General features: G+C 41.8%; 3 protein-coding genes across 5 annotated transcripts in view; 1 reads left to right on the top strand and 2 right to left on the bottom strand.

The window, feature by feature from the left end:
* Positions 1–23,959, bottom strand: part of plcb3 (phospholipase C, beta 3 (phosphatidylinositol-specific)) — a 194,893-nt gene that overhangs the window by 94,826 nt on the left and 76,108 nt on the right. The gene's annotated exons all lie outside the window — the stretch shown is intronic.
* brms1 (BRMS1 transcriptional repressor and anoikis regulator) lies at positions 1,419–9,302 on the top strand. 2 transcript variants are annotated; one of them, XM_071894258.2, is made up of 11 exons: positions 1,419–1,560; positions 3,570–3,801; positions 4,620–4,710; positions 5,385–5,512; positions 6,118–6,197; positions 6,417–6,513; positions 7,212–7,304; positions 7,545–7,609; positions 7,814–7,853; positions 7,959–8,490; positions 9,177–9,302. In XM_071894258.2, the coding sequence occupies exons 2-10, from the start codon at positions 3,576–3,578 to the stop codon at positions 7,964–7,966; spliced, it is 828 nt and encodes a 275-aa protein (XP_071750359.1). In that variant the 5' UTR covers positions 1,419–1,560; positions 3,570–3,575; the 3' UTR covers positions 7,967–8,490; positions 9,177–9,302. The 2 variants fall into 2 exon arrangements, with proteins under 2 accessions (XP_071750359.1, XP_078148001.1); XM_078291875.1 differs by having other exon boundaries at positions 1,423–1,560; positions 3,574–3,801.
* On the bottom strand, positions 11,024–15,990 carry LOC139907756 (uncharacterized). The gene is made up of 5 exons (XM_078291715.1): positions 15,903–15,990; positions 15,573–15,632; positions 15,373–15,471; positions 14,569–14,628; positions 11,024–13,457 (listed from the first exon to the last, which is right to left on the bottom strand). The coding sequence occupies exons 1-5, from the start codon at positions 15,988–15,990 to the stop codon at positions 11,788–11,790; spliced, it is 1,977 nt and encodes a 658-aa protein (XP_078147841.1). The 3' UTR covers positions 11,024–11,787.

Raw genomic sequence — 23,959 nt, 5'->3', positions numbered from 1 at the left:
AACCGGTAAAAACGTGCGTTACCGAGCAGAACTGCGGCACGTGGAGAATCTAGGATCTTCTGTCTGCCGCTCCTTTTCTTCTCTTTTTTTTGAAAAATAAAAGGAGATTCTGTTATTGGTTTTTTTTTTAGAAGTGAGTGTTTAATACTTAGGCCTTGATACAGTGGTTTTGTTTAGATAAACAACGTTCTTTACATTTACCATTTGAATACTGGTCTGTTTTTATTGTGATCATGACACTTATGCCGGGCCTTGGATTAACATGTAGTCGAAAAAAATCCATTCAGATACTCTTTGGTGCGATTGCTTTTGCCTGCCTGGAGGGGAGGGAGGGGGGGTCTAAATCAGCTGGGTCTGCATTTTTTTGGAGACATTTTGATGTTGAATTGTCCCAGGCAAGCTCAATCAGTCATTGAATTTGAGTGGATTTTCATTTCTAAATCCAGGTTTGGATTATACCTTCTTAGACTGTTATTGAGAAGTCTGTTTTTTTACTGTTGGGGAAAATTGCAAAAAAAAAACAAAAAAAAACTATATATACTGATTATTATCATTGAGGCTAAATACAAGAGCTAAACCATGCTGATTAGAGGAGCGGTGTTGTTTTTTGGACAATGATTAAATCAAACCAACAAACAAATGTAGCAATATCAACAACAGGTCTTGTTTTTGCCCAATTTTGTTACACTTTTATGCAACTTTAATAAAAATATGTAAAATGGACCATTTCTTTTTTGTTTTCTTTTTTTGCTCTTCTGTTGTGTTTTCCATTCTCTGCAACTCGACAGACACCTAGAACGGTTTTGATGCCACCTTCTGCCTATGTGCAGTATTACAACTGCAACAGAAAACAAGAATACACTGAGATGAAAATATAAATTTTTTATATAGTGGACATCTATTATATTCACATTCTATTCTATTCTAATTGCAGAAATGAGTGGCAGGCTGGGTAATGTAAGCCCAGTTCTTTTGATGGACAATGAAGGGAGCCATGATCTATTAGGGCAGAATGATGCTTACACCAGTAGCTTGTGGCTGCGTTACGACAGTGTCGTGCAGATACCTCCTATCTCCGAACAGTCAACTTCTCAGCAGGAGTTGAGAGAAACTGATTGATCCTCCCATCGATGACCATGTAGTTTTTTTTTTTAAATATTATCTAGCGTATCTGAGAGGTCTGACTGGATCCCAGCGTTATGTGGCCTAATGGAGGACGATTAGTTGCAGCAAATGTAAAGAGGAGATTAGTTTTTTTCCAGGAAGTCCAGGATGTTTATTGGTTGCATTCCGACGGCTTCCAGAAACAAATTGGGTTATGATTGGCTCACAAAACCCGCTTTTGCATTGTCATTGGACAGGCGACGTTTCGGATGGTCGTTTCCATTGGTTATCCAAGCATTAGTGTCCCGCGCTGATTGGCTGATCAGCGGGATTGTAGAGTCCGGCAAAGTGTCGAACTGAAGATTGAACTGAAGAGGAAGTAGTTTTAAAATATGGAAATATAACAAACTCTACTTTTACTTTCTACAGCCGAGTAGAGGGAGACGGTTTGTCGAGGTGAGTAGGCTAGTCAAGTAATTGTCAAGTCTCGTGAACGGACGGTTATTTGTTTACAACCAGCATCGCCTGCCTGCCTGCCTGCCTGTATAGACATATAGTTGTTAATCCGTGTCCAGCAGGAAGATATTGTCCATTTGTACTCTAGCAGCAGTTCAACGCGTTTATTGACAGTTAAATGCCGTTAATATAACATACTGTCACACGACAAACGCATATAGAGGACACATGTGTCAGTGTAACAACTTGAAAAGCCCGACAGTGATAATAACCTCTCAGTCACTCCCTCGCTGTGTGGTTTCAATTGTTAGTGTTGCACTTGACTTGCCGCTAGCAGCGTCGTCAGTCCGCTTACTCGCTACCAACTGACACGAAAACACGACGTCGAGTCTCATTTCAACTCTTGTCGGCTGTGATTAAACAGACTGGTGGTGGAAAAGGTTTCAGATGCAGTTAAGCTCTTTATTTTAGTCGAGATGCCGCCGCCGGGCCACATAACGTTTGTCGTTTTGCTCGGTGACATCACGGAAGCCACCCGTGTCAAGCTAGCTAGAATAAAAATAGAACTTCCGGTAACAAAAACCAAAGTAAAAGCCCTATTGAACACAGGTTTAGATCGTGTTTTGAGTATCACAAAGTGAAAATCAAGAATATATTTTACAGTTGTTGTTTTTACCCCTAGCGTCCGTCTCACAGCATAAGATAACAATTTCTATCATTTTCTCCATCTCAAAACTTAGTTCTGTCGTTTTCTACGCTTTTATTGTGAAGGCAAAATCACTTAACTTCTGGTTGTGTAGAGTGTGTTTGCTGCTGGCTTGACGCAGCTACGGAAGCCATACGGTAGCCCGGTCTGTCGGAGCGGAGCTGTCCCGCCGTCTTCCCGCTGCCGTCCGGTGACTGGCCGCCGTCCCGGTACCGCGCTGTTGTTATGCTGCAGGCTCGAGCCAGAGCCAGAATCACAATATGGAACACTATTCTCTTCTATTCTATTCTATTCCACTCAACTCCACTCTATTCTATTCTATTCTAGTCCACTCTATTCGATTCGATTCGATTCTATTCCCCTCCACTCTATTCTATTCCACTCCACTCTATTCTAAACATTCCATTCCCCTCCACTCTATTCGATTCTATTCTATTCCACTCCACTCCATTCTATTCTATTCTATTCTGGTCCACTCTATTCTATTCGATTCTATTCCCCCCCACTTCACTCTATTCTATTCCACTCCACTCTATTCTATTCTATTCTGTTACACTCTATTCTACTGTATTCTATTCCACTCTATTCTATTCTATTTGATTCTATTCCCCTCCACTCCACTCGATTCTATTCTATTCTATTATATTGTATTATGTTGTATTCTAGTTCACACTACTTCTATTCCACAGTACTATATTTTAGCCTCTTGGCTGCTTTCTTTATTCTCCTCTGTTGTATTTAAATTGAGCTCTATCATTATTACAAATGATCTAAAAGTGAAGTTGTCATTAGTGAAACTGAAGGGAGAATATAAAGCTGAAGCTGAAATGCTCCGTAACACCTCCATATAACCACGTCCATTTTAAGTCCTTTAGTCATTACTGTGTTACATAATACACTTCATCTATCTGTTCAGGAGTGTATGCATATATTCCCATTTTGTTTTGTTTGCTTTTCTTGCCCAATATTGCAATTGTGATATGAATTGCAATGTATGTTCATGCAGCTTTTCTACATAGTTTCTTTTTCAGTACTTAAAAAAAGTACCTAAAAAAATGTCAAATACAAAAAAATTTCAAATACAAAAAAAGGTTACAAAATATGATGTTAATGATAAGGACTTTTTTAGTCTGAATATAATAGAAGATTTTTACTGAAACACCTTTTCAGTTGTCAATACTGCATTTTTTAATTGACTTTGTAACCCTAATGTAGCATGATAGTTGTTGCTTTACAGACAGTGTAGTAAACTTTGTGTGTGTGTGTGTGTGTGTGTGTGTGTGTGTGTGTGTGTGTGCGGCAGCCAGCCATGCCTGCCCAGCCCTCTGTGAGGGAGCCGGAGGAGGAGATGGAGGCAGAAGGAGAGTCCGAACTCCCCGATGCCAACGGAGACATGGAGGAAGAGGGGGAGAGAGCCGGAGGAGGAGGAGGAGAGGGGGAGGAGACCATGGAGGAGAGCATGGAGGAGAGGGACAGCGACCTGGAGGAGACGGACGAGGAGGAAGAGGAGGAGGAGGAAGAAGAGGAGAGTTCAGGTAAAGTCCGAGTGCTGTGACTGTAAGAAAGAAAACAAGGAGAGACAGAGATAGAGAGAGTTTGTTGTTGTGCCAAGCAGGGAAAACACTTCACATCTATACATTACCAATATAGCCTGTTTAAGATTTGATACCATCAAGTGACATTGCAAGGAAATTAAAGTAGGTTTGGTTTAATGATATACTGCAACATTATTGGCCTTTTATTAAATATCAGATATCAGCCTGGAAAACCTGCACTGAAATGTTATTTTATTTTCACATTTTATTTATTCATTTAATTGTTCAGTAATGTTTATTGTAAATTAATTCTTAATTTAAAGGCAGTAATGTATCTCAGACTTTCCCTACTATTAAATAGGTGTGGTGGGTCTCTCTGCCTTAAATAGCTGCCAACGCTAAAGGAATTTAATTAGTCTGGGTTTCAGTGGAGAGTTTTAGTGTGACATGATAGTCTGAATGCTTGTAATTTTTGAGCATAAAAATGATCTTGAATATCAGCTGTTGGCAGCTTCAATACAAAAAATATCAGTATTAGTATCAGGCTTCATAAACCCAGTCAGTCCAACCCTAAGTGTTGAAAAGCAATGGAGGAAATATTGATGAGGGCATTAATGTGGAATGGTGATTTTGTCAGCTCCACCTCACATCTGGTTGTTGTGATGCCTCATCCAATCAGCATCAAGTATTCATCAGAAACACTTTATAACTGTTGTTAATAGATAGAGCTGGCTATGCATGTGTGTTTTCATTGTAGCTGTTTGTCTCTCATTCTGTTTTTCACTCTGTCTCTCTCTCTCTCTGCATGCTCTGTGAAGAAATGGATGATGAAGACTGTGAGAGGAGGAGAGGAGAATGTCTAGATGAGATGTTGGACCTGGAAAAACAATTTCAGGAGCTGAAAGACAAGTAAGTTGGATGGATGGATGGAATGAGGCAATGATATTTTGTGAATGAAGGCGCTATGGCTGCACATGAATTGAAAAAAAGTCTTAAATCGCAGTATTGACCGCTGCAGTTTCCAGATGGCAAGATGCTGTGGTTTTTTATCAAGGGATTGTGGCGCTATGAAGAATCCCTCGCCAGCAAATCAAGCTGCATGCCAGGTGAAGTCTGTCATTATATTCAAACCAAGCAAATCCCAAGCCTTAGCGTCTCATTTTCCCCCGCAAGTTCTAGAAAGTTATGTAAAGAAAGACGTGTCCAAATGTAGCGCCATTCATACTGCAACTGCAATATTCAGCAAAAAAAAAAAAAAACTCACTTTCATTTTGAAAACCTAGTCTAAAAATCATACTTGTCATTTATATGCAGACATCTCGAAGTAGACTCTGGGAATGATATTTAACTTCCAGTCTACTTTTCATGAGTTTTGAAAGTGGGAATTTTGAATAATTTCACTTTGAGCTTTTATTTGCGTTGTGAATTTGAAGCTGGAAGGAAGGAAGAGGGAAAGACGGTTAATCCCACTCTGTTCCTCTGGGTTGTTTTGAGAGCGTCTCAGCCAGGTGAAAGTGAAGCCGGGGGACAGAAAACAGAAAGGAAAACAGAGTGAATGATTAGGTTCTGCTGTGTGGCTGCAGGTTGTTCCGGGAGCGTCTGAACCAGGTGAAGGTGAAGCTGGACGAGGTGCTGACAGGGAAGGCTGGAGAGTACAGAGAGCCACTGGCTGCACTGCAGAACAACATGCAGCTACGCACACAAGTGGCTGGTGAGTAGCACATGCACACACACACCTTTCTAAGAACAGAGAAATATTTGTTACATCTACTATCTGGGCCCTGCGGCCTCTAACCCATGCTCTCCTCACTCCTCCCCACTCCGGATAAGAGCAGCAGCTAAATGCCTAAAATTGAAAGTTAAAATGAAAAAAGCGTAATATAAATTATCTAAATTAAAATGTCTTAAATACAGTTATTAGAGGTCCTATATTTTCCAACATGCAATCTTTGTCCACTGTTACATTAATACAAAACAGGATTCGTAGTACAATATGCTAAACATTTTTTTCCCATCCCATCTGATTTACTAAACACAGTTGGACTTCATGTGCATTAACAATTAATTTCCTGTTCTCCTTTTTCTTATTCTGCCCATTATAGATTCAGAACTTCAATTAGCTGTGTTCTGTCAGAAATAGGCCGGATTGCCAGCTTTGTTTCTTGATTTTGATTATTTAAATTAGACTGAAATTGTATGTCAGCACACTCGCTGTTTGTTTCTCTCTCTGACTCTGTAGTAACCAAGGACACAAAATTATCAAAATATCAACATTGGCGTCTCTTTCTCTCTTACACTCTCCCTCTCTCCCTGTAGGAGTGTACAGAGAGCTGTGTCTGCAGGTGATCAAACACAAGTATGAGTGTGAACTACAAGGAGCACGGCAACACCTGGAGGTATTTCACACACACACACATACATACACACACACACACACATACACACACACACACACATACACAAATGTGTATATATACACACACACACACACATATATATATATATATATATATATATATATATATATATATATATATGTATGTATATAGGGACACTCAAGTAAACACTTAAGTCATAACATAACTAAAAGAATTGTGTGTGTGTGTGTGTTACAGAGCGAGCGGACATTACTGTTTGATGCCATGAAGACAGAACTGCTGGACAAGATAAGGAGACTGGAGGAGGACAGACAGAGTGTAGACCTCACCTCAGGTACACACACTCACACACACACACACCCTCACCTTGGATACACATGGTGGTGTATTTGAGGGCAGGACTGTACGATTATTGCTAAAATGATAATCCCAAAGATATTGCCAGATATTGTCATCATGATTAGTAGTCTTGTTGATTTGGGGGACACAATTATTTGATCATACTTTTGCCTCCTACATTAACATTTTGACAACTATATAACTACTCAACTATAGCTGGCATTCTAAGTGAAAGGGAATACATTGAAATGTGGATTCTATGATTATCAACTGTGAAAACTAAAATTGTGATATGATTATGCACAGTTATGCAGAGCGTATACACAAGTGTACAGAGTATATCTGCCACTTTCTGTGGGTAAAACAGAGTATAACCTCCTATCAGCTGAACTACCATTGACCTACATCCACCTGCTGGTTGCTGTGTACCTCTACACAGCGGTGGTACACACACACACACACACATATGCACTCACAGATACATGCATGCAAGTGCTTGTGCAGACACATTTACACACACCTATGCAAACTTGAAAATGATGCTTGGTTCTTCACACACAATCCTAATTAAAGAACTATACACAAAAAGCATTCCATTTTTACTTAATTTGACACCTGCCTTGAATTTTATTGTAACTCACAGCAGACTTTGAATGAAATGAGATGATTCATGTTGAGTTTTCCTCCTCTCAGAGTGGTGGAGTGACGAGATGAGGAGCAAGAAATGCAAAAGAAAGAACCTGCTGGCTCGGACGGAGAGAAAGAAGAAAGCTGCCCTGGTTTCAGGTAAGACCTCTCACTCCTTTTGTCTTTCCATTTGCCGCCTGCCCACCCGATCATCCTTTTCACCTCTCTTCATCTTTAACCACTATATTTCCATGTTAGTCTCGTTGATGTGACAAGCTTTTCAGAGGAGCCTCGCTGTGCTGTCGCTCCTTTGCCAGCTGTTCTTCTGTCACTGTTTCTTTCATCTGGTCCAAAACAAAAAAAACCTGTTTCATCCCTCTCCGTCTCTCTGTCTCTCAGGGCCTTTCATTGTCTACATGCTGAGAGACATCGACATCCTCGAGGACTGGACTGCTATCAAGAAGGTGAGGGATCGGGTAGCTGTGGTTCTGTCTGTCAAGGGAATGTTATGCAAATTTCTGAAATGTCACACAAAATAAAACACAGCAAAAACAGCAAAAATAAGAGAGAACAAAGAAATATCTTTCTTGCCTCTGCTTTATGGTTATGAATGCCTGTTTGTGTTACATTAATGTGTCAGTAATAAGTTCTGTATGTGTGTTTCTCAGGCAAAAGCAGCACTGACGCCGCTAAAGAAGAAAGCTGAAAGTAAGTCTGTCTGTTTAAAACACACACACGCACACGCGCACACACACACACACACACGCACTATAGAGGCATCGTCTCTAATGTCATTCTTGTTTCCTCCCTCAGAGCGGTGATGACAGGAGGATTTCATTGAAGACCAGTCAGCCAAACCAAATTTAACACACACACACACACACACACACACACACTCACACATACATTCCCAGCTAAATCACAAACTCTACAGCTACAGTTTGTCTTCTTGACTGAAACCCAGCGAAGGCTGTTGCGTGTCGTCCTTTCTGCGCTGTTGACCCGGCAACCAACCACCTTACTGCTTGTTTGTTTTCTATGGCTATTTAAAATAAGTTCTTATTGATATGACAACCATGTATTTATATAACAATTTATTATGCTGATTAAAATTTTAATCTTTTATGACACAAACTTTTGTTTTCTATGCGTCTCTGGTTCTCTGTATATCATTTGTGTTGTGTGTGTGTGTGTGTGTGTGCGATCAATCACTGCACACACACCACACACACAGAAAATTGTGACCCCCCATGCATTCACTTATTTTTGTCATTTCTACTCACCAAGATAACGGTGAGATCAAGCTCTCCTTCATGTTGCTGAGGGCTCCTTGTAGCAGCCTCAGGTCTGTTTGAGCGCCACTTTACTCCACCAGCAATCAGTGTAACAGGATGAACCAGCACGTCTGCAGAAGCTCATGCTGTCTGCTAGTTAGTTATCATTTTGAATGTACTAGTTTGAAACAATTATAAGTTTAATACCAGGAAAATGCCAGGATAGAAACTTGCAAATTACAGAACACACTTGATAGTTTAGTCAATTCTTTTGTATTTGGTATGCAATGTGTGATTTCATAGTTACTAGTATCTAATGCATACTGACCTGGAGTAACTAGTTCTAATTTAGATAGTGACTAGTGAGAAATGTCAAGTTGATATCTACAGTGTGTAGATCCATAGCATTCAATTTAAAAGACTGCTTAATTTTTTACTAGTATGAACAGAGTGACTAGTAAAAGTGAAATTTGTCTGTAGTAATTATAAGTACTAGTATTAATTAAACTGAGTCTAGTAAAAACAGAACAGTGATTAGTAAAAACACAATTAGTCACTCGTATCTATTCAATTAGAACTAGGAAAATGACAGTAGCAACTAGTAACTGTTTGAATAGTGGTTAGTGAGCTTTGTTTCTGTTGGTAAGACGATACTCACTATGGTGATACTAAATATTTATACATATACTGATGGAAAAAGGTGATTACTATTATAAAAGTAATAATTATTTTCTTTAATGTAATCATTTTAGTGGAGAAAAGGGCTGCTGCAGCTGTGGATGTGGGGAGTAGAGCTACCATCATGGATGACAGCAACAACTGAGGTCAGTAGTAGCTAATACGGTTTAAACTCAAATTAAAATGTGCAAACACTAATGACAGAAAAATTGCATATGAAAATATCACTACAACATTTACTAATACACAGGATATGATGTAACTATCCCTTGTGCTGTGTGAGGGAGTTACCTACTGGGCCTAGCTTGCATATTAGAGGAAGTAGGGGTTGGATTAAGATGTGAAGTTTAAACAGACCACCTGCTCTCAACATTAAACAGAAGTACACACATCTACTCTCTAGTTCACATCATTATACACACAACAACTTCTAAATACAATGTTGGTCTCCGCCACAACAGGCTGATGGGACAGTTGACCCTGCTGGCTTCAAACAGCCGCTCAGCACTACAGACACTGAACTGTATCAGCACACAGTAGCTTAATTATGTTAAAACAGTTACACCAAGAGCTGAGAATGGTGTATACACACTGCAGCCATAGCTGTGCCACCATATGAAATATAACTCCTGTCTTAGTCGTGAGACAAATTTCCAAACTTTCGATGCCAACCAGTGAGCTTTCCTCTCAGTCAGAGCCACTGGCTGCTCTTCAGCTGCTGCAGAAGCTGCTTTTATGGCCACAATGGAACAATAACTGTAACTTTCCAGGCTGAACTCCCTTTCTAAACTGGTCAGTGGCTACAATTAACCTCTACAGGCTTTTATTCTTAATTACACCTCATTTTAACACCTTAACCAGACTAATGTTAGCCAGTCAAAAGGAACCTTCTAAGTGACTGTGTTTTTGTATACATAGTTAATCCAATGTTTTTCAAAAGTTAATCCAGTCCAAAATTTTCCAACTATTTGTCAGGTCAGTTAGATATTATTCAACTGCAGTCTACATGTAAACTTAGTGATGGGTGACTGATGCTCTCCCTACACTAGTCTATACTGGTAATTATTTATTCATTTATTTGGATTCCCATTTGCTGTTGTACAGACAGCAGCTTTCTTTTCCAGAGGGCTACACACACTAATAAATATATGAAGTAGGTTAACATTATAGCATCCTTCAAATACACAAAGTGGTCTGTGATTAATACATTTATTTTTAAAGTTGAAGAATGACGAGGAGGAGAAAGTAAAATAGATTAAATAGATTAAAAAAAAATGTTAAAAGATATTAATTTAACAGAAGAAATATTGCCTATAACGACAAGGTGAATGATATTAATAATATTTAGGTACATTTACATTTAGAATAAATGACAAAGGCAAGAACAAGCGCTGTAGTGTGAGAAGCTCCTTTAGCATTTTTAAAATACTGGGACAGGAACCAAAAAGGAAGAAAATAGAGAGTTAAGCAGAACAATGGGAGAGCTGTGTCCAAAAAGCCTGAATCTGACAGATATTGGTCAAAATATTAAGAACATTAATGCAACACAAATCCTTATACTTATATCTTTAAAGCTCAATTTAATGAGCTGATAATCAAATGTTTCCCTGTAATTTAATGCAATTTGGCGCCTATCCAGCAGCTCATTGTTTGCCACTAATCCTGCATGATCCTAGGTCATGATGAGGCTTTGTGTGATGTTTTTCTACCAATCAATAATTTGGCAAAGAACCAGTGAACTGTCTTGTAGTTGAGACAAGACAGCATTAAAGCCTGAATTACTTCATTACATTAGCGGTTAAATATGCAGAATATCTTTTCATTACAGACAGGGTTCTACATATTTTAACAACATGACCTGAATCAGTTTGTTAAAATGTGAGTTTGGCTTTGGGTTATTATTTGTTATATTTATTATTATTTTGGCTTTGGGTCCATTTCTACTGATCCACTAGTAAGACTAAAATGTAAGTACTATTCATTGTACATGCCCGAGTCTCTAGACAAGATATAATTTACTCAATTTAAGACCCCTTGATCAATACGTTTTGAACCTGACATTTGGCACTTCACATTCATTCATTTGGAATCACATTCATACTAAGTTGAGGCTGGGAAGCATCACAGGCTTCATCGTCATGTGGACTTAAACACGGTTGTAATCAGTTTGAACATCATTCCAGCAGACCAACATGGGCATGTTTTAACTTGGTTGATTTTATCGTATTTCAATGTAAGCAACATGATTAAGGCAATACCATCATGGAAATTGTTATAGATAATTAATAAAATAAATTATATGGAATATTGGTCTTATATCACCCAATCCTGGCTCCTCCTGCCAGGAGGAGTAAACCACATGTGCATTTGAAAATCCACACGTTAGCTAGCATGTGAGTATCTGAGTGACCAGGAGCTCCAATAATACTGGAAACCTAAGAATGTGTTTGTGATAGTGCACAGTAAAATAACTGAATACAAATAACTAAATAAATAAAATACACGTAATGCAACTTTTCTTACCTTTGTAGTTACATAACATGAAACTTTATGGAAAATTCAATCATGCTGACATTTAAGAAGTTACTTGTAAAAAAAAAAAAAGACTGTTTTGGTACAAATTGCATTTTCCTCACTGTCAACTGTCCCGCCGTTACTTTTGATCATTGTATTTTCTGAAAACAACCAAGCTAGAGTTCTTGATCTGTATTCTGAGCAGAACACTTGTGTCTCTTCACTCCCCCCGACCAGCTGAAGCTCTTCTGGCACACCGGACAGTGGTAAGGTTTCTCCCCGGTGTGCGTGCGGCGGTGGGTCTTCAGCATGCCCGACTGGCTGAAGCGCCTGCCGCACTGGTCACAGCGGTAGGGTTTCTCCCCCGTGTGGATCCGCTGGTGCATGCGGAGGCAGCCCTTCTTGGCGAAGCTCTTCCAGCAGAACTCACAGCGGTACGGCTTCTCCCCGGTGTGAACGCGCCGGTGCGTCTTCAGCTCAGTGGAGCGGGTGTAGCTTTTGCCGCACTCGTCACACCGGTATGGTTTCTCCGCCGCGGGAACGCACTGGTGGGACTTCAGCTCTGCCGGGAGAGCGAAACTACTCCCGCACTGGTTGCAGCGGAAGCCTTTCTCTCCCCCTGTGTGGCTACAGCGATGCGACTTTAACTGTCCCGACTGGCTGAAACACTCTCCGCACTGGTCGCAGAAGAAAGAATTCTCCTCCTTGTGAATTCGCTGATGCACTCTGAGATTCCCCTCTTTCATAAAAGTCTTTTCACACCGGTCGCAAGAGAAGGGCCGCTCTTCTGTGTCGTTGCACCGGTGCATTTCCAGATATTCACACGTCACAAAGCGTTTATCACATTGCTCACAACGGTACGGCTTCTCCCCTATGTACGCGCACTGGTGAGATTTTAGAAGATCCGCCGCAACAAACCCCTTCCCACACTGCTCACAGTTATAGGGCCTCTCTGATGTGTGGGTGTACTTGTGTCTGGTCAGGCTTCTCGAGGTGGAGAAGCACGCGGCACACTCGCCACACTTGTAGGGTTTCTCCCCGGTGTGAACGCGGTGGTGTCGTTTCAGATCCTGCCTCCTGGAGAAGCTTTCCCCGCACTGCTCGCAGTCGAACGGCTTCTCGCCCGTGTGGACGCGCTGGTGCTTCTTAAAGTCCCCCGAGTGGCCGAAGCCCCGGCCGCACTGCCCGCATATGTAGCGGCTCTCCCCGGTGTGGACACGCCGGTGCCGCGCCAGGTAGTCGGCCCTGTGGAAGCACTTCCCGCACTGGCCGCAGCGGTGGGGTTTCTCTTTGGAGTGCGTCTGCTGGTGCTGCACCAGGTGCTCCGACTGCCGGAAGCTCTTCTCACACAGGTTGCACTGGTAGGGTTTCTCCCCCGTGTGCGACAGCTGGTGCCGCTGCAGGTGAGACAGCTGGTTGAAGCTCTTCTCGCAGTGGCCGCAGTGGTAGGGTTTCTCTCCGGTGTGGATGCGCTGGTGCACCTTGAGGCTCCCCTCGGTGGTGAAGCTCTTCAGGCACACGTTGCAGGGGAACGGCTTCTCGCCCGTGTGGACGCGCTGGTGCACCCGCAGGCTGCCGTCCGTCGGGAAGCTCTTCCTGCAGAAGGCGCAGTGGAAGGGCGTCTCCCCCGTGTGGACGCGCCGGTGCGCTCGGAAGTAGAACTCGGTGGTGAAGCTCTTGCCGCACTGGTTGCAGTGGAAGGGTTTCTCCCCGGTGTGGACGTGCTGGTGTGTGGTCAGGTGCTGCGCTTGGCTGAAGCTCTTCCCGCACTGCTCACACCGGTACGGTTTCTCTACTGTGTGAGCGGCACGCTGTTTCTTCGCCGATGTGCTGTCAGGAACAGAACCTGGGGAGAGAGAAAGAGAGAGACAGAGAGAGAGAGAAATACTTAGCCTCTGATGACCAATGATAGGCAGCATTGCTTAAAACAAATTAACAGCTGAAGAAATGAGAGACAGATGAGGTGAAACGTGTAAGTAAGTAGTAAGACAATAAAAAAAAAGTTATAGGAAGACTAAAGGTCACTTAAGTATAACTGCAGAATGAGAAACGAGAAAAAGAAAGGGAGGCACGGAAGAATAATAAAGACATTAGGATTATTTAATTTACCATTGAAGCCACAGAAAACTCAAGCAGTAAGATTATTGTAACTGATTTTTACATTTAAGTTGACACCTTACTTCCAGTATAAGCACACCATCCAATGTATAGGGCATGAGAGTTTAGGTTTAGGTCATGCATGGCACATCCACATGTGAAATCCACAGGTTGAATGAAGGCTTTGACTCAAACAGTCTGATTAGGAGGGATGACAAGTCTCTCTGCTGTATGTACAGTATTATGCTGCCCTTTGGGTTTCTCACAGCCTTGCAATCAAGTACCTACAGTTCCCATATTATTGGCAAGAGGAGCTCTGGATGAAATATTATCACAATACTTGGACCAAGACATGATGACAACGCAACTGCTCATGTTATGTGATACACTATTTTGCAATATGGTCATTAATTGGAATATTTTCTCTTGACTGCAGTAAAAAGCTGAAATTAAATCCCTTAGGTCATTAAAATGTCAAATCAACTATACTTTTGAAAAAGTTTTTTTCCAGATTATAATTTGATAGAAAATGATTGTGGTCTTTCAGTTATATCCTTGACATCTAAATCAAAATATTAATATTTGGCATCCATACAATAAGTTGAGAGACGTATTTTGAGATCATACTATCAGTGTTTCCACTCTATTATAACTCAATTATAACAGAAAGGTTTAGTTGGAGGATTAAAAGAGGCATTAGCATGTTTAGTATAAACTCTGAACAACAACAGAACAATGTTGTGAAGAATAAACTCCTGTCAGGGCAAAAACGTGACAAACGGTTTCACAATTTTATTACTTTGAGACTGAGTGGTAAATTGGCTGGAAAATAAGGACAACGGAGAGGAAATGTAACTTACAGATTTCCTGCTGGTCTTGTGGCTCCTCCTTCACCACAATGGAAATGTCCAGTGGCGTGCCTGGAAAAAGAATATTGAGTGAAGCCTGGACTCACATTTAGACAATGTTCTCCATGCCCTTGCTATAGTGCAAAGAAGTTGCAATCAGAAAAAACTTTATTTAGATTGTGTCTACATAGTGCTTCATACAAGTAACAACATTAACACCATAATGCCTAAAAATACATTGATTAAAAAGGAAACACATGATTCAATAAAGGAACAAAACAAACAAAATAAATAAATAAAATTGGTATGCAAACACAATACATCATGTTGTTCCACAGTTTTGGGACCCTGCTGGCATAAAGTCTAGACTGTAGAAAGGCCAGAAGAACTTTACCTTAGGCTACACTGTGGCCTACATATGCTCTAGAAATGGTAAAAAAAACAAAAAACATAAAATCATTTCTAAAATATATGATAAGGTGTTTTCTTTTGACACCAGCTTCCACCAGTCCTCGCTGCTGCACTCTGTATGAGCTAGAGACATGAGGGGAGATGTGGAAAGAGTTGCAGTGGTCGAAAGAAGAGGAAATAAAAGCATGGATGACATTTTAAAAATCCACAGAGGATAAATCGCCTCTATTGGAGATATTTCTGACTTTAAAGACCAGACTGCACAAGCCACTTGACCTGTTTCTCAAACTTACTGGGTTACTGGGTCACATTTGGACAGATTTAAATGTGTCAACAGCAGGTGGCCCACAGTCAAACATTTTCTGAGAGTGAAAAGAGAAGAGAGAGAGAGAATATATAACTTACAGAGGTCCTCTTCCTCTTCCTCTTCCTCTTCCTCCTCAGCATCAGGGGAAACGTCGCTGGCTGGGTCTGGAGAATTGGCTGGAGAGATGTGATGGTTGGCTTCGGTCAAGCAGCAGAGACAGAAATAGAGGGAGACATAAGCAACTTTTTTTTACCCTAGATAGTATTGAATATATGGATCTATCTATCTATCTACTTACAGAGTTCTTGCTGGTCTCCATCTTCCTCCTTCACTATAATACAAATGTCTTTGGGGGAATCTGCGAAGTTGAAAGATAACATTGTAAAGTGACATCATCCACAAAAACAGAAGTTTGCTGCATAAAAACACCAAATCACATCTCTACCATATACATGACAAACTACAACTAACACTACTGATTGAGATGAGACACCAATATCAATATAATGTATACTGTATGACAGTACAGTAAACCACATGTACTTCAAATGGAAGTGTGTCAACGGTAAAACGCATTATGTCTTGTAACTGCAGTTCATTAGAAAGAAAGACAGAAACTTGCATATACTCTCGTGGTCTAGAGGTTCATCCTTCACTTCGACTAATATGTGTGGAGGGGTTGCCGTGGCGACTGACTGGCTGTGTGGAGAGTCCATGTTGAGCTGAAGACCTCCAGTCTCTCTCTGTGGGAAGTCTCTCTCCAAGGTGAGATCAGGTAAAGATGACTGCAGACAGAAAAAACAAAACCGTAGATGATTTATTTGTCTTGATCGGAGGAATGTAGAAATAGAATAATAGCCATAAAAATATTAGTGGTGATAGTAGTAATAGTTGTAGTACATGAAGAGATAGCAGCCTAAGTAGCACTGTAACAACTTGACTATCAAAAGGGCATAAACTAACAAAATAATCTGATTGGATTTGGAATTATATGGAGCCAAAAAGCATTTTAACTGATAATGAGACTCAAAATTACTGCTTCAGTTGGTTATGTGTTGCAAATGTTAAAGCAATTTTCATCTGTACTAGAAAAAAATATTCTGGCTTTGCTGTATGGCAATAAAAGGAAAGTGAACTTGAAAAGAACATTTAACACTGTGTGTCTATACACATTTCATATTTTGAACTTCTATCCAGGGAACAACACATTTCACTGTATGCACATTTTCTGAATTAGAGTCCATTATACCTATCTGTTACCAGCTACAACCTAGATATCAAATTTGAGTGACATCATATCAAAGGCATAACAATTATTTACCAGTGGTGAAACAATGCTGTGTATACTTTTGACAAGATTTCTTTTGATACCATTATATACTCCTCTTGAATTTTTCTCTTCTATTCTCTCTTCTCTTTCTCTTCTATTCTCTTGGAAAGAACAATTAGCAAAAATCTCAAGCCTTTTTGAGCATGAGTGTAAGTGTACAGCTCTTTCACACATAAAACAACATAAGGCCTCCAAATTGGAGGCGTGATCTAGGCCTACTGAGATCACTATCATCATGTTTTGATGTCCGTCTAAACAGTCCATCTTGTCCTTTCTATCCAAGTTCAACAATGCAGTCAGTGCTCTCCCGACCCAACTGTTTAGCCAACGTGGGGCAGCTTGTTTACAGAGATTAAAGTGCTGCTGGCACTGACAGTTGCCAACACTGCCGAAGTTCCCCAGAAAAAGAGCACAGGAGCTACTAACCCCCATGTAAATGTGTAGTGGCCTGCTGCAAACACAAATTCTGGAAACTACAACTACACTACACTACAACTCAGTGTGTAATTGTTTGCAAAATGTCCTAGTGGTTGAAGCTTGGTGGATCATGCCAAATTTAGCAGTGGACTCTGACGATTCAGAAAAGTTGTGCTCTACAAAGTAATCTTATGTTTGTTTACTGATATGTAAGGTGACATCAAACTAACAGATTTCAGGATGAGTTTGACAGTAAAGTTTCTCCCATATAAAAGGGTAAAGAGAGGACAGAAGATATTGAGGCTAATCACATGGGTGAATTCTACTCAGGAGTAACACATTTTCATTCAGAAGGCTGTCAGTGTACCAGTCGGTATAAGTAAGGTAAGCACTCAGAGTCAGAGTGAAGCATGGCATTAAATCAGCGGCTCATAACCCTTCAACTCTTTCATCTTACATAACAGTGTGGCTGGACATCGAGGCCAGTGAACCTGAGCATTGACCATTCAAGACTGATGGGTCAGACAGAAACGCCCACTCTGCCAGTTCCAGTCAGTCAAACTGTGAGTCTCTCTGGAGAGCTGCACCAGAAAAACAACAACGTTACCACACCCTGCGCGGTGTGTTTTCAACAAAGGACAGTTGGTATTTGACAACTCTCTCAGAAAATAGACCGTTTGCAGAAGCATGTTACTTGTAAAACAGCTAGAAAGGAGAGCAGAGACAGTGTCCGTACCCTGACTGAGGCCTAGCTGTGTACTGACACTATTGTTTATGTCTGTATTGTTGTCGGAAGAGGTGGGTGACAGTCGACTCACCGCCTAATAACTGTGTATTTTCTCTCTCACTCACTCTTCCGGGAGAAGATGGAGGATGTGACAAAGCGTCGAAACATCCGAAGGAATTAATTTGTTTAGTTTTATATGTTTTTTTAGTAGATCTGCACGGAGTTTTCTGACATCCACAGTTAGAGAGCCTAGGAAGCAGCCATTTTGGAAGCTAGAGCGCCTGCGCACGTCCTCGTTTCCATGGGAACAGGGCTGGAGCCTCGTGCTGCATTCAGGTTCTATCGGAATAAAGGTCAGAAAACACCGAGGGTGGAATTTGGTCTGTATAATGGCCTAAGGGTGATTCCAAAAGAAAATAACACCAAGAATAAAGATCATGGAAGTTTAGGTGCCAATCACAAAAATTTAGGATGCATTGTACGGTGACTTTCTGTCAAGGACCAATACCTGGTTAGACCATCTTTGGCTTTGCATTAAAGGAAATAATTAAGGGATAATGAGTGAGCCCTATAATGGCAACCAGACTAACTAGGAGGTGTAAATGCAAATAATGAGGAAGAACCATAAGGAGACAGAGTGTATTTGGAAAGTGTTTATTTAACAATAAATAAATGTGAGAAAGAGGAGCAGGAGGAAATCTGTGCACACATTCAGACGTGTGTGTGTGTGTGTATGTGTGTTTTACATAGCAGCAAAAGTGAAGAGGGGTGAGACAGAGCTGTTTTAAAGTGCTTCTCCTTTATTTAGTGCCCTCCTTTATTTAATATTTTCCTTCTTTACTTCTCTTGTTGCAGACTCTCTCTGTTTTCCTCTCCACCTTTCTCCTGTTCCCATCTCTCCCCTCCTTCCTTTCTCTCTTCAATCTGTCTCTCCTCTCTCCTCTCCTCCGTTCCAACTTTCTTTTCTCACAATCTCTACTTTTCTCCTCTCGTCTTCTTTCTCCCCTCTCCCTCTCCCTCACCCCTTTCTCTCCCTCCTCTTTAGAGTTTCTTGCTGAGTTTGAACGCTTGTCTCGCCGGACTCCGAATGAGTCTTAAAGGTTGTGGCCTTCATTCCTCTTTCCCCTCTCGTTTCCTATCCTCCTCCCCTTCACCCCCACTTCCCTCCCCTCCTTTCTGTTGGACGTTTCAAAATGGCCGCCGCCACATGGCTGCGAACGGGCGGGCCCTGTGACGGCTTGTGCTCCCTCGCTCCCTCCTCTTCCTCTCCTCCTCACAGCTGCTTGCTGAGTTTGCGCGCCTGTCTCTCTCGGGCCTCGAACGCGGCTTTGGTGTCCATCAGCTCGTCCAGCAGCCGGCGGATGCGGGCCATGTCAAGCTGGGCGGCCTCGCACTGCTCCCGCAGCGCCGCCGACTCCACGCGCAGCTGCGTGGCGGCCAGCGAGAGATGGTCGCTGCGCTCGCGGCACTGCAGCTGCATCCGCTTGGCGTCCGTCAGCAGAGACTCCACGCTCACCGCCACCGACTCACACTGGTCGACAGACATGGTCTGGACAGAGAGAGAGAGAGAGAGATGTATTATTTTTTAGATTTTGGGGTAAATAATAAGAATGTGATGCTGTGTTTATTCTCAAAGGGAAATTCTCTTGGAGGTCAAAGGTCAGGCTCAGCTACTGGTGGAGCTGGGAGAGATTCAGTGTCTTGCTCAAAGACGTCAGCAGGACAGACACTTGACAAGACAGGGACTTGAACTAGGATTGTCCAGTGAAACGTCTCTCTAAACACAAGGCCACACTGCCACCCCATGTATTACATGTAAATTTGTAGTCAGCTAATTATTCTTGTCCTGTCTGTTCTGCTGAAGGCCTTTATGGAGGCAGCAGTGCAATAGGACTGGTGCTAATAGGACCGCTTTGTTCTTTTTATTTTACAGCTCTTTGTAACTTTGTTAATAGAAGCACTATAGTAGGCTACATGTTCTCATTCTTCTTATTCTTCTTTCTCTTTTTATTTTTATGTTGTAGGATGAAGGTGTTTAAAGAAATTGCTAATTGATCTTTATATTTACATTTTAAGGAATTACCTGATGCTCTTATCCACCAAAATTACAAGCAACCAACAGTAAGGAGTGTAGGGTCGGAGCCACAGCACCCTGACAATATTCCTGTGACCGCAGCATCATTACATAAGAGACAATTGCTTGGAAAAGAAATAGAATAAGAGCTAAAAAAGAGACAAGAAGTTTTTTTTGAAGAGCAATAACAGTATGAGGAGACGGATCTGATTCAGTGGGAAGAAGGTGATGTGAGGTACTTCTTGAAAATATTGTCAGCCTAAGATAGAAGATGCATCTGCGATATTCTTTTCTCTACACATGCTTTGTCACCTTTGCTGTCGCCCTTCGATGTCTGCTTTGGCAATAAACTAGTGCTGTCATGCCAATAAAGCAGTTAGAATTAAACTGAATCAATAGATGGCAGTCAGAAGTTGATCACAGATCAGCAGGTTTAAAACGGAGCGTTTGATCTGTGGAGTGTGAAGTGGCTTAAAGAGGCTTATCAGGGCTTAACTTGGTCTACAGTGCTCTTCGCTCTTCTCTCTGTCTCTCTTCTATCTGTCTCTTCACTATCTGTCTGTTTCTCTCTGATGCATTCTCTCGCTATATTTCTCCAACCCTCATTTAACTCTGAATCTCTCACTTCCCTCTCTCTCTTACACTCACAACTCTTTCTCTCTCTCTCTCTCTCTCTCTCATTTATTATGTACCCAGCTTATTTCTTTCATTAGTAGCCCAGTAATAAAAGCCAGCCCAGTTGTGAGAATGTCTTACCATAAATTCAAGAGTCAAAACTATCACAAGCCTGATCTTCTTCGGAGACTGGAGTTTCGGGGGGTTCTCGGTGTTCTCCAGAGTTTTTTTTCTCCTTTGCTGTCCTGTACAGATTTCCAGTACATGAAGAGTTACACACTGGTGTTGGGTATTTCTAGTTTTCTTCCAAATTAACACTACTGTAAATGTAGGGGTGGAATCTGCAGTCAGAAAGAAACATTGTCAAGTTGACTTACAGGACAAAATGTTGAATTGGATCAGTGAAGTTATTCCTCCAAAATTCCAAAAATGTGTCTTCCTTTCTTCTCTTATTTCTCTCTCTCTCTTCTCCTTGTCCCTCCTTCCTTCTCTGTTCACTGAGCGTCACCTGCTGTCTCAGGGCTCAGATAAAGTCAGGTAATCCAAACAGATTAGACAGTCAGCGAAAGAGAGAGGGAGAGATGTAACGGCAGCAGTAAGCTCATTCCATCTATTTTGATCTGTCGGGTAACTGGGAGCAGCACAGACAGAACTCCAGTTTCCTCCCACAGTCCAAAAACATGCAGGTCAGGTGGACTGGAGACTCTAAATTGCCTCTAGGTGTGAATGGGAGTGTAAGTGGGTTTGTCTGTCTCTGATGGACTGTCCAGGGTGTTTCTGCCCAATGCATGCTAGGATAGGCTCAAGCCCTCCATGACCCTGAATAGGAATAAGCGGGTATGGAAAATGAATGAATGAATGAACTTCATGTAAAGGCACGGAACATGTAAAGGCAGAGTAAGTAAGCATAAGTTTTGGGCAGTAACGTGCTGATTTAGCTCCTCTCACTGCTCTTTATTACTTTGGATGGGAAGGCACACAATTATGAGGCTGAAGTGCAGACTGCCAGCTTTAATTTGAGGGTATTTTCAGTCGTATTGGGAGAAAAATTAGGCCCACTCAGCCCTAAGAACCGCAATTAAATTGAAATGCAAAAGCCTGGAAGGAGCACTTGGCAGTAAGAACTGTATCAAGTGGCTGGCTGTGTTTATGGGTTGCAGATTTCTAGAAGTCAGTGACAAACTCAGACATTGTGTCACTTCATATCCATCGTTATGTATATTATCTTATGTATATATATGTATGTAACATGTTATTTTACAGCCCGCTAATTACGGTGTAACTAGTTTGTAATTATGGGGTACTAATGAAATAACAATGCTGTAGTTACAGGGTAACAAAACAACAAGTCCGGGAATTAAGGGGTAACAATTTTGTAATTATGAGAGATTTATAAGGTAGTTATGGTGTAACTATTTTTGTAATTACTGCATACTTAAAAAATAATTACAGGTTACAATAACATAATTATGGGGGACTAAACAAATGTTATCGGTGCTTGTTCCCTGTAGTTATGGAGTAAGTACAAGGTGTACTGTAATTACAAACTAGTTACACCATAATTAGTGGGCTGTAAAATAAAGCGTTACCATAGTAATAATAATTTGTTTGGGGTTTTTTTGCAGATAACAAGTGGTATATTAGAAGCAAAATTGACTCTCAGTGAAAAAATGTTAATAATAGAGATATAGAAAATGTTAATGGCCAACATATATTTGCTAATTCCATTACACTTTCACTGCTTTAGGCTACAGATTATCCATAACTGCAGGAATGGTTTTGAAGAAATGCGCAAAGACAATATAACAGTAGTGTGCAAATAAATGTATTCAAATAAAATGATTCAGTTGTTCAACTGTGTAAAGTGGACAGGAAGATGACAGCAGTTCAGAAGTGGACTGCAGGTGAGAGAGCAGTCAAGCAGGACTTTGGCTCATCTGCTTCTGTCTGGCAGGTCTGTTGGAGCGGCCTCTCTGCTGTTGCAGCCATGTTGTCTGCAGATTTCTTGTTCCCCGGAATATGCGGGATAGCCAAGAAAAGAAGCCACGCTTCTTCTTCTTTGGTTTTGTCGACAGGCTGTCTTTGGCACTGGAACTCTGAGGTCCTGTAGGTTCGACCAGCTGGATGGGTGGAAGTGTCTTTTCCAGGGTCAGACCGGACAGATCCTTGGTGTCCTTTACAGTTTCAATCTCAAGGCTTGGTGGAGCTTTGATCTCAACCTGGATGTCTGGAGCCTGGGACTCCTGAAGCAGGTTGGTTGATCCTTCCTGAAGCAGGTGGATCAGGGTGTATTCAGCAAGAGAGACGGGGAGAGCCTCCTCTGAGGTGGAGTTATTGTCAGGTCCAGCAGAGAGGACAGTGACTTTTGTTCCCTCACAACATTCAGGTTGATGCAGGACGGTGACAGAGCTTTCAGCAGCAGCCTCAATCTGTGCACAAGAGCTGAACGTTTCCGTCTTGATGATAAAAGGACATTGTTCATCCTCCTTCTCCAAGTCCTGGAGGAACAGCATCAGTTTAGAGTCAGCTCTGACAATTGACTCCCATTCATCAAGATGATCTTGAGTAGGGGCATGGTGTGCAGCACAGGCAGCCATAAATGTAGAACTCACTGTTGAGGAAGCATTCATGTGCTTTTCACCAAGTTCTTCCTCCTCCAGGAGGACTGAGAGGAACTGCATCAGGTGAGAATCAGTGCTGCTGACAACAGGTTCCCATTTGTCAAGCTGGTCCAGAGTCAGCCCATGCTGTGGGGAGCAGTCAACTACAAATCTAGAGAGATGTGATGAAGCGTAGAGGAACTCCTCACCAAATCCCTCCTTCTCCAAGTCAAAGTGGGATTTGACCAGTGGCTCCCACTCATCCAGGCAGCCCAGACTGGATCCACAGGGTGAGCAGCAGTCAGCCACAAATCCAGATGTGTCACCTGGGGGAGCACAGAGGTATCTCTTTCCAACTGCCTCCAGGTGGTAGTCTTCGTCAAAACCAAAGGGGGAGTGCTGAAGCTGACTCAACCTCTCAATGATTTTGAAGTCATCAGTCATTTGAGCCTCAACAAGGCGGAGCAGGTTGGATTGAGCCTCAACATGCTGAGCTGGGTGGATGGATGCTCCAGCATTACCTAACACTGTGTCTTCGGTCATGAGAGGAGACTCTTTCTCTGTGGGAGGAAGGTCTCCTTTGTCCATATCCAAGAGAAGTTTGTATGCTGATGAAGCTGTGCTGGCTATCGGTTCCCATATATTGAGGCTCCCAAATCCACAAGCGGGTTTGGAGCCGAGACCAACAGCAGACTGAGGTGAAAGGTCACAGTCGAGCTCAGCAGGAACTCCAGAGAAACTAGAGGCTTCAGCATAAAGGTACTGCTCCTTATTCAGGACCTTCACAAACATACAGTTGATGTTTTCATGGCGATCGTCATTAAGGGCATTGAGTCGAGCGACCATTTGCATTGATGCTGAAAGAAATGCAATGGCAACATCTTAATAATGAAATAACCATAAGGCCACCTGATGTAGCTTC

Source organism: Centroberyx gerrardi, chromosome 23 (genome assembly GCF_048128805.1).
Source record: "Centroberyx gerrardi isolate f3 chromosome 23, fCenGer3.hap1.cur.20231027, whole genome shotgun sequence".
NCBI classification, from domain to species: Eukaryota; Metazoa; Chordata; class Actinopteri; order Beryciformes; family Berycidae; genus Centroberyx; species Centroberyx gerrardi.
This window is presented reverse-complemented; position numbering and strand designations above follow the sequence as displayed.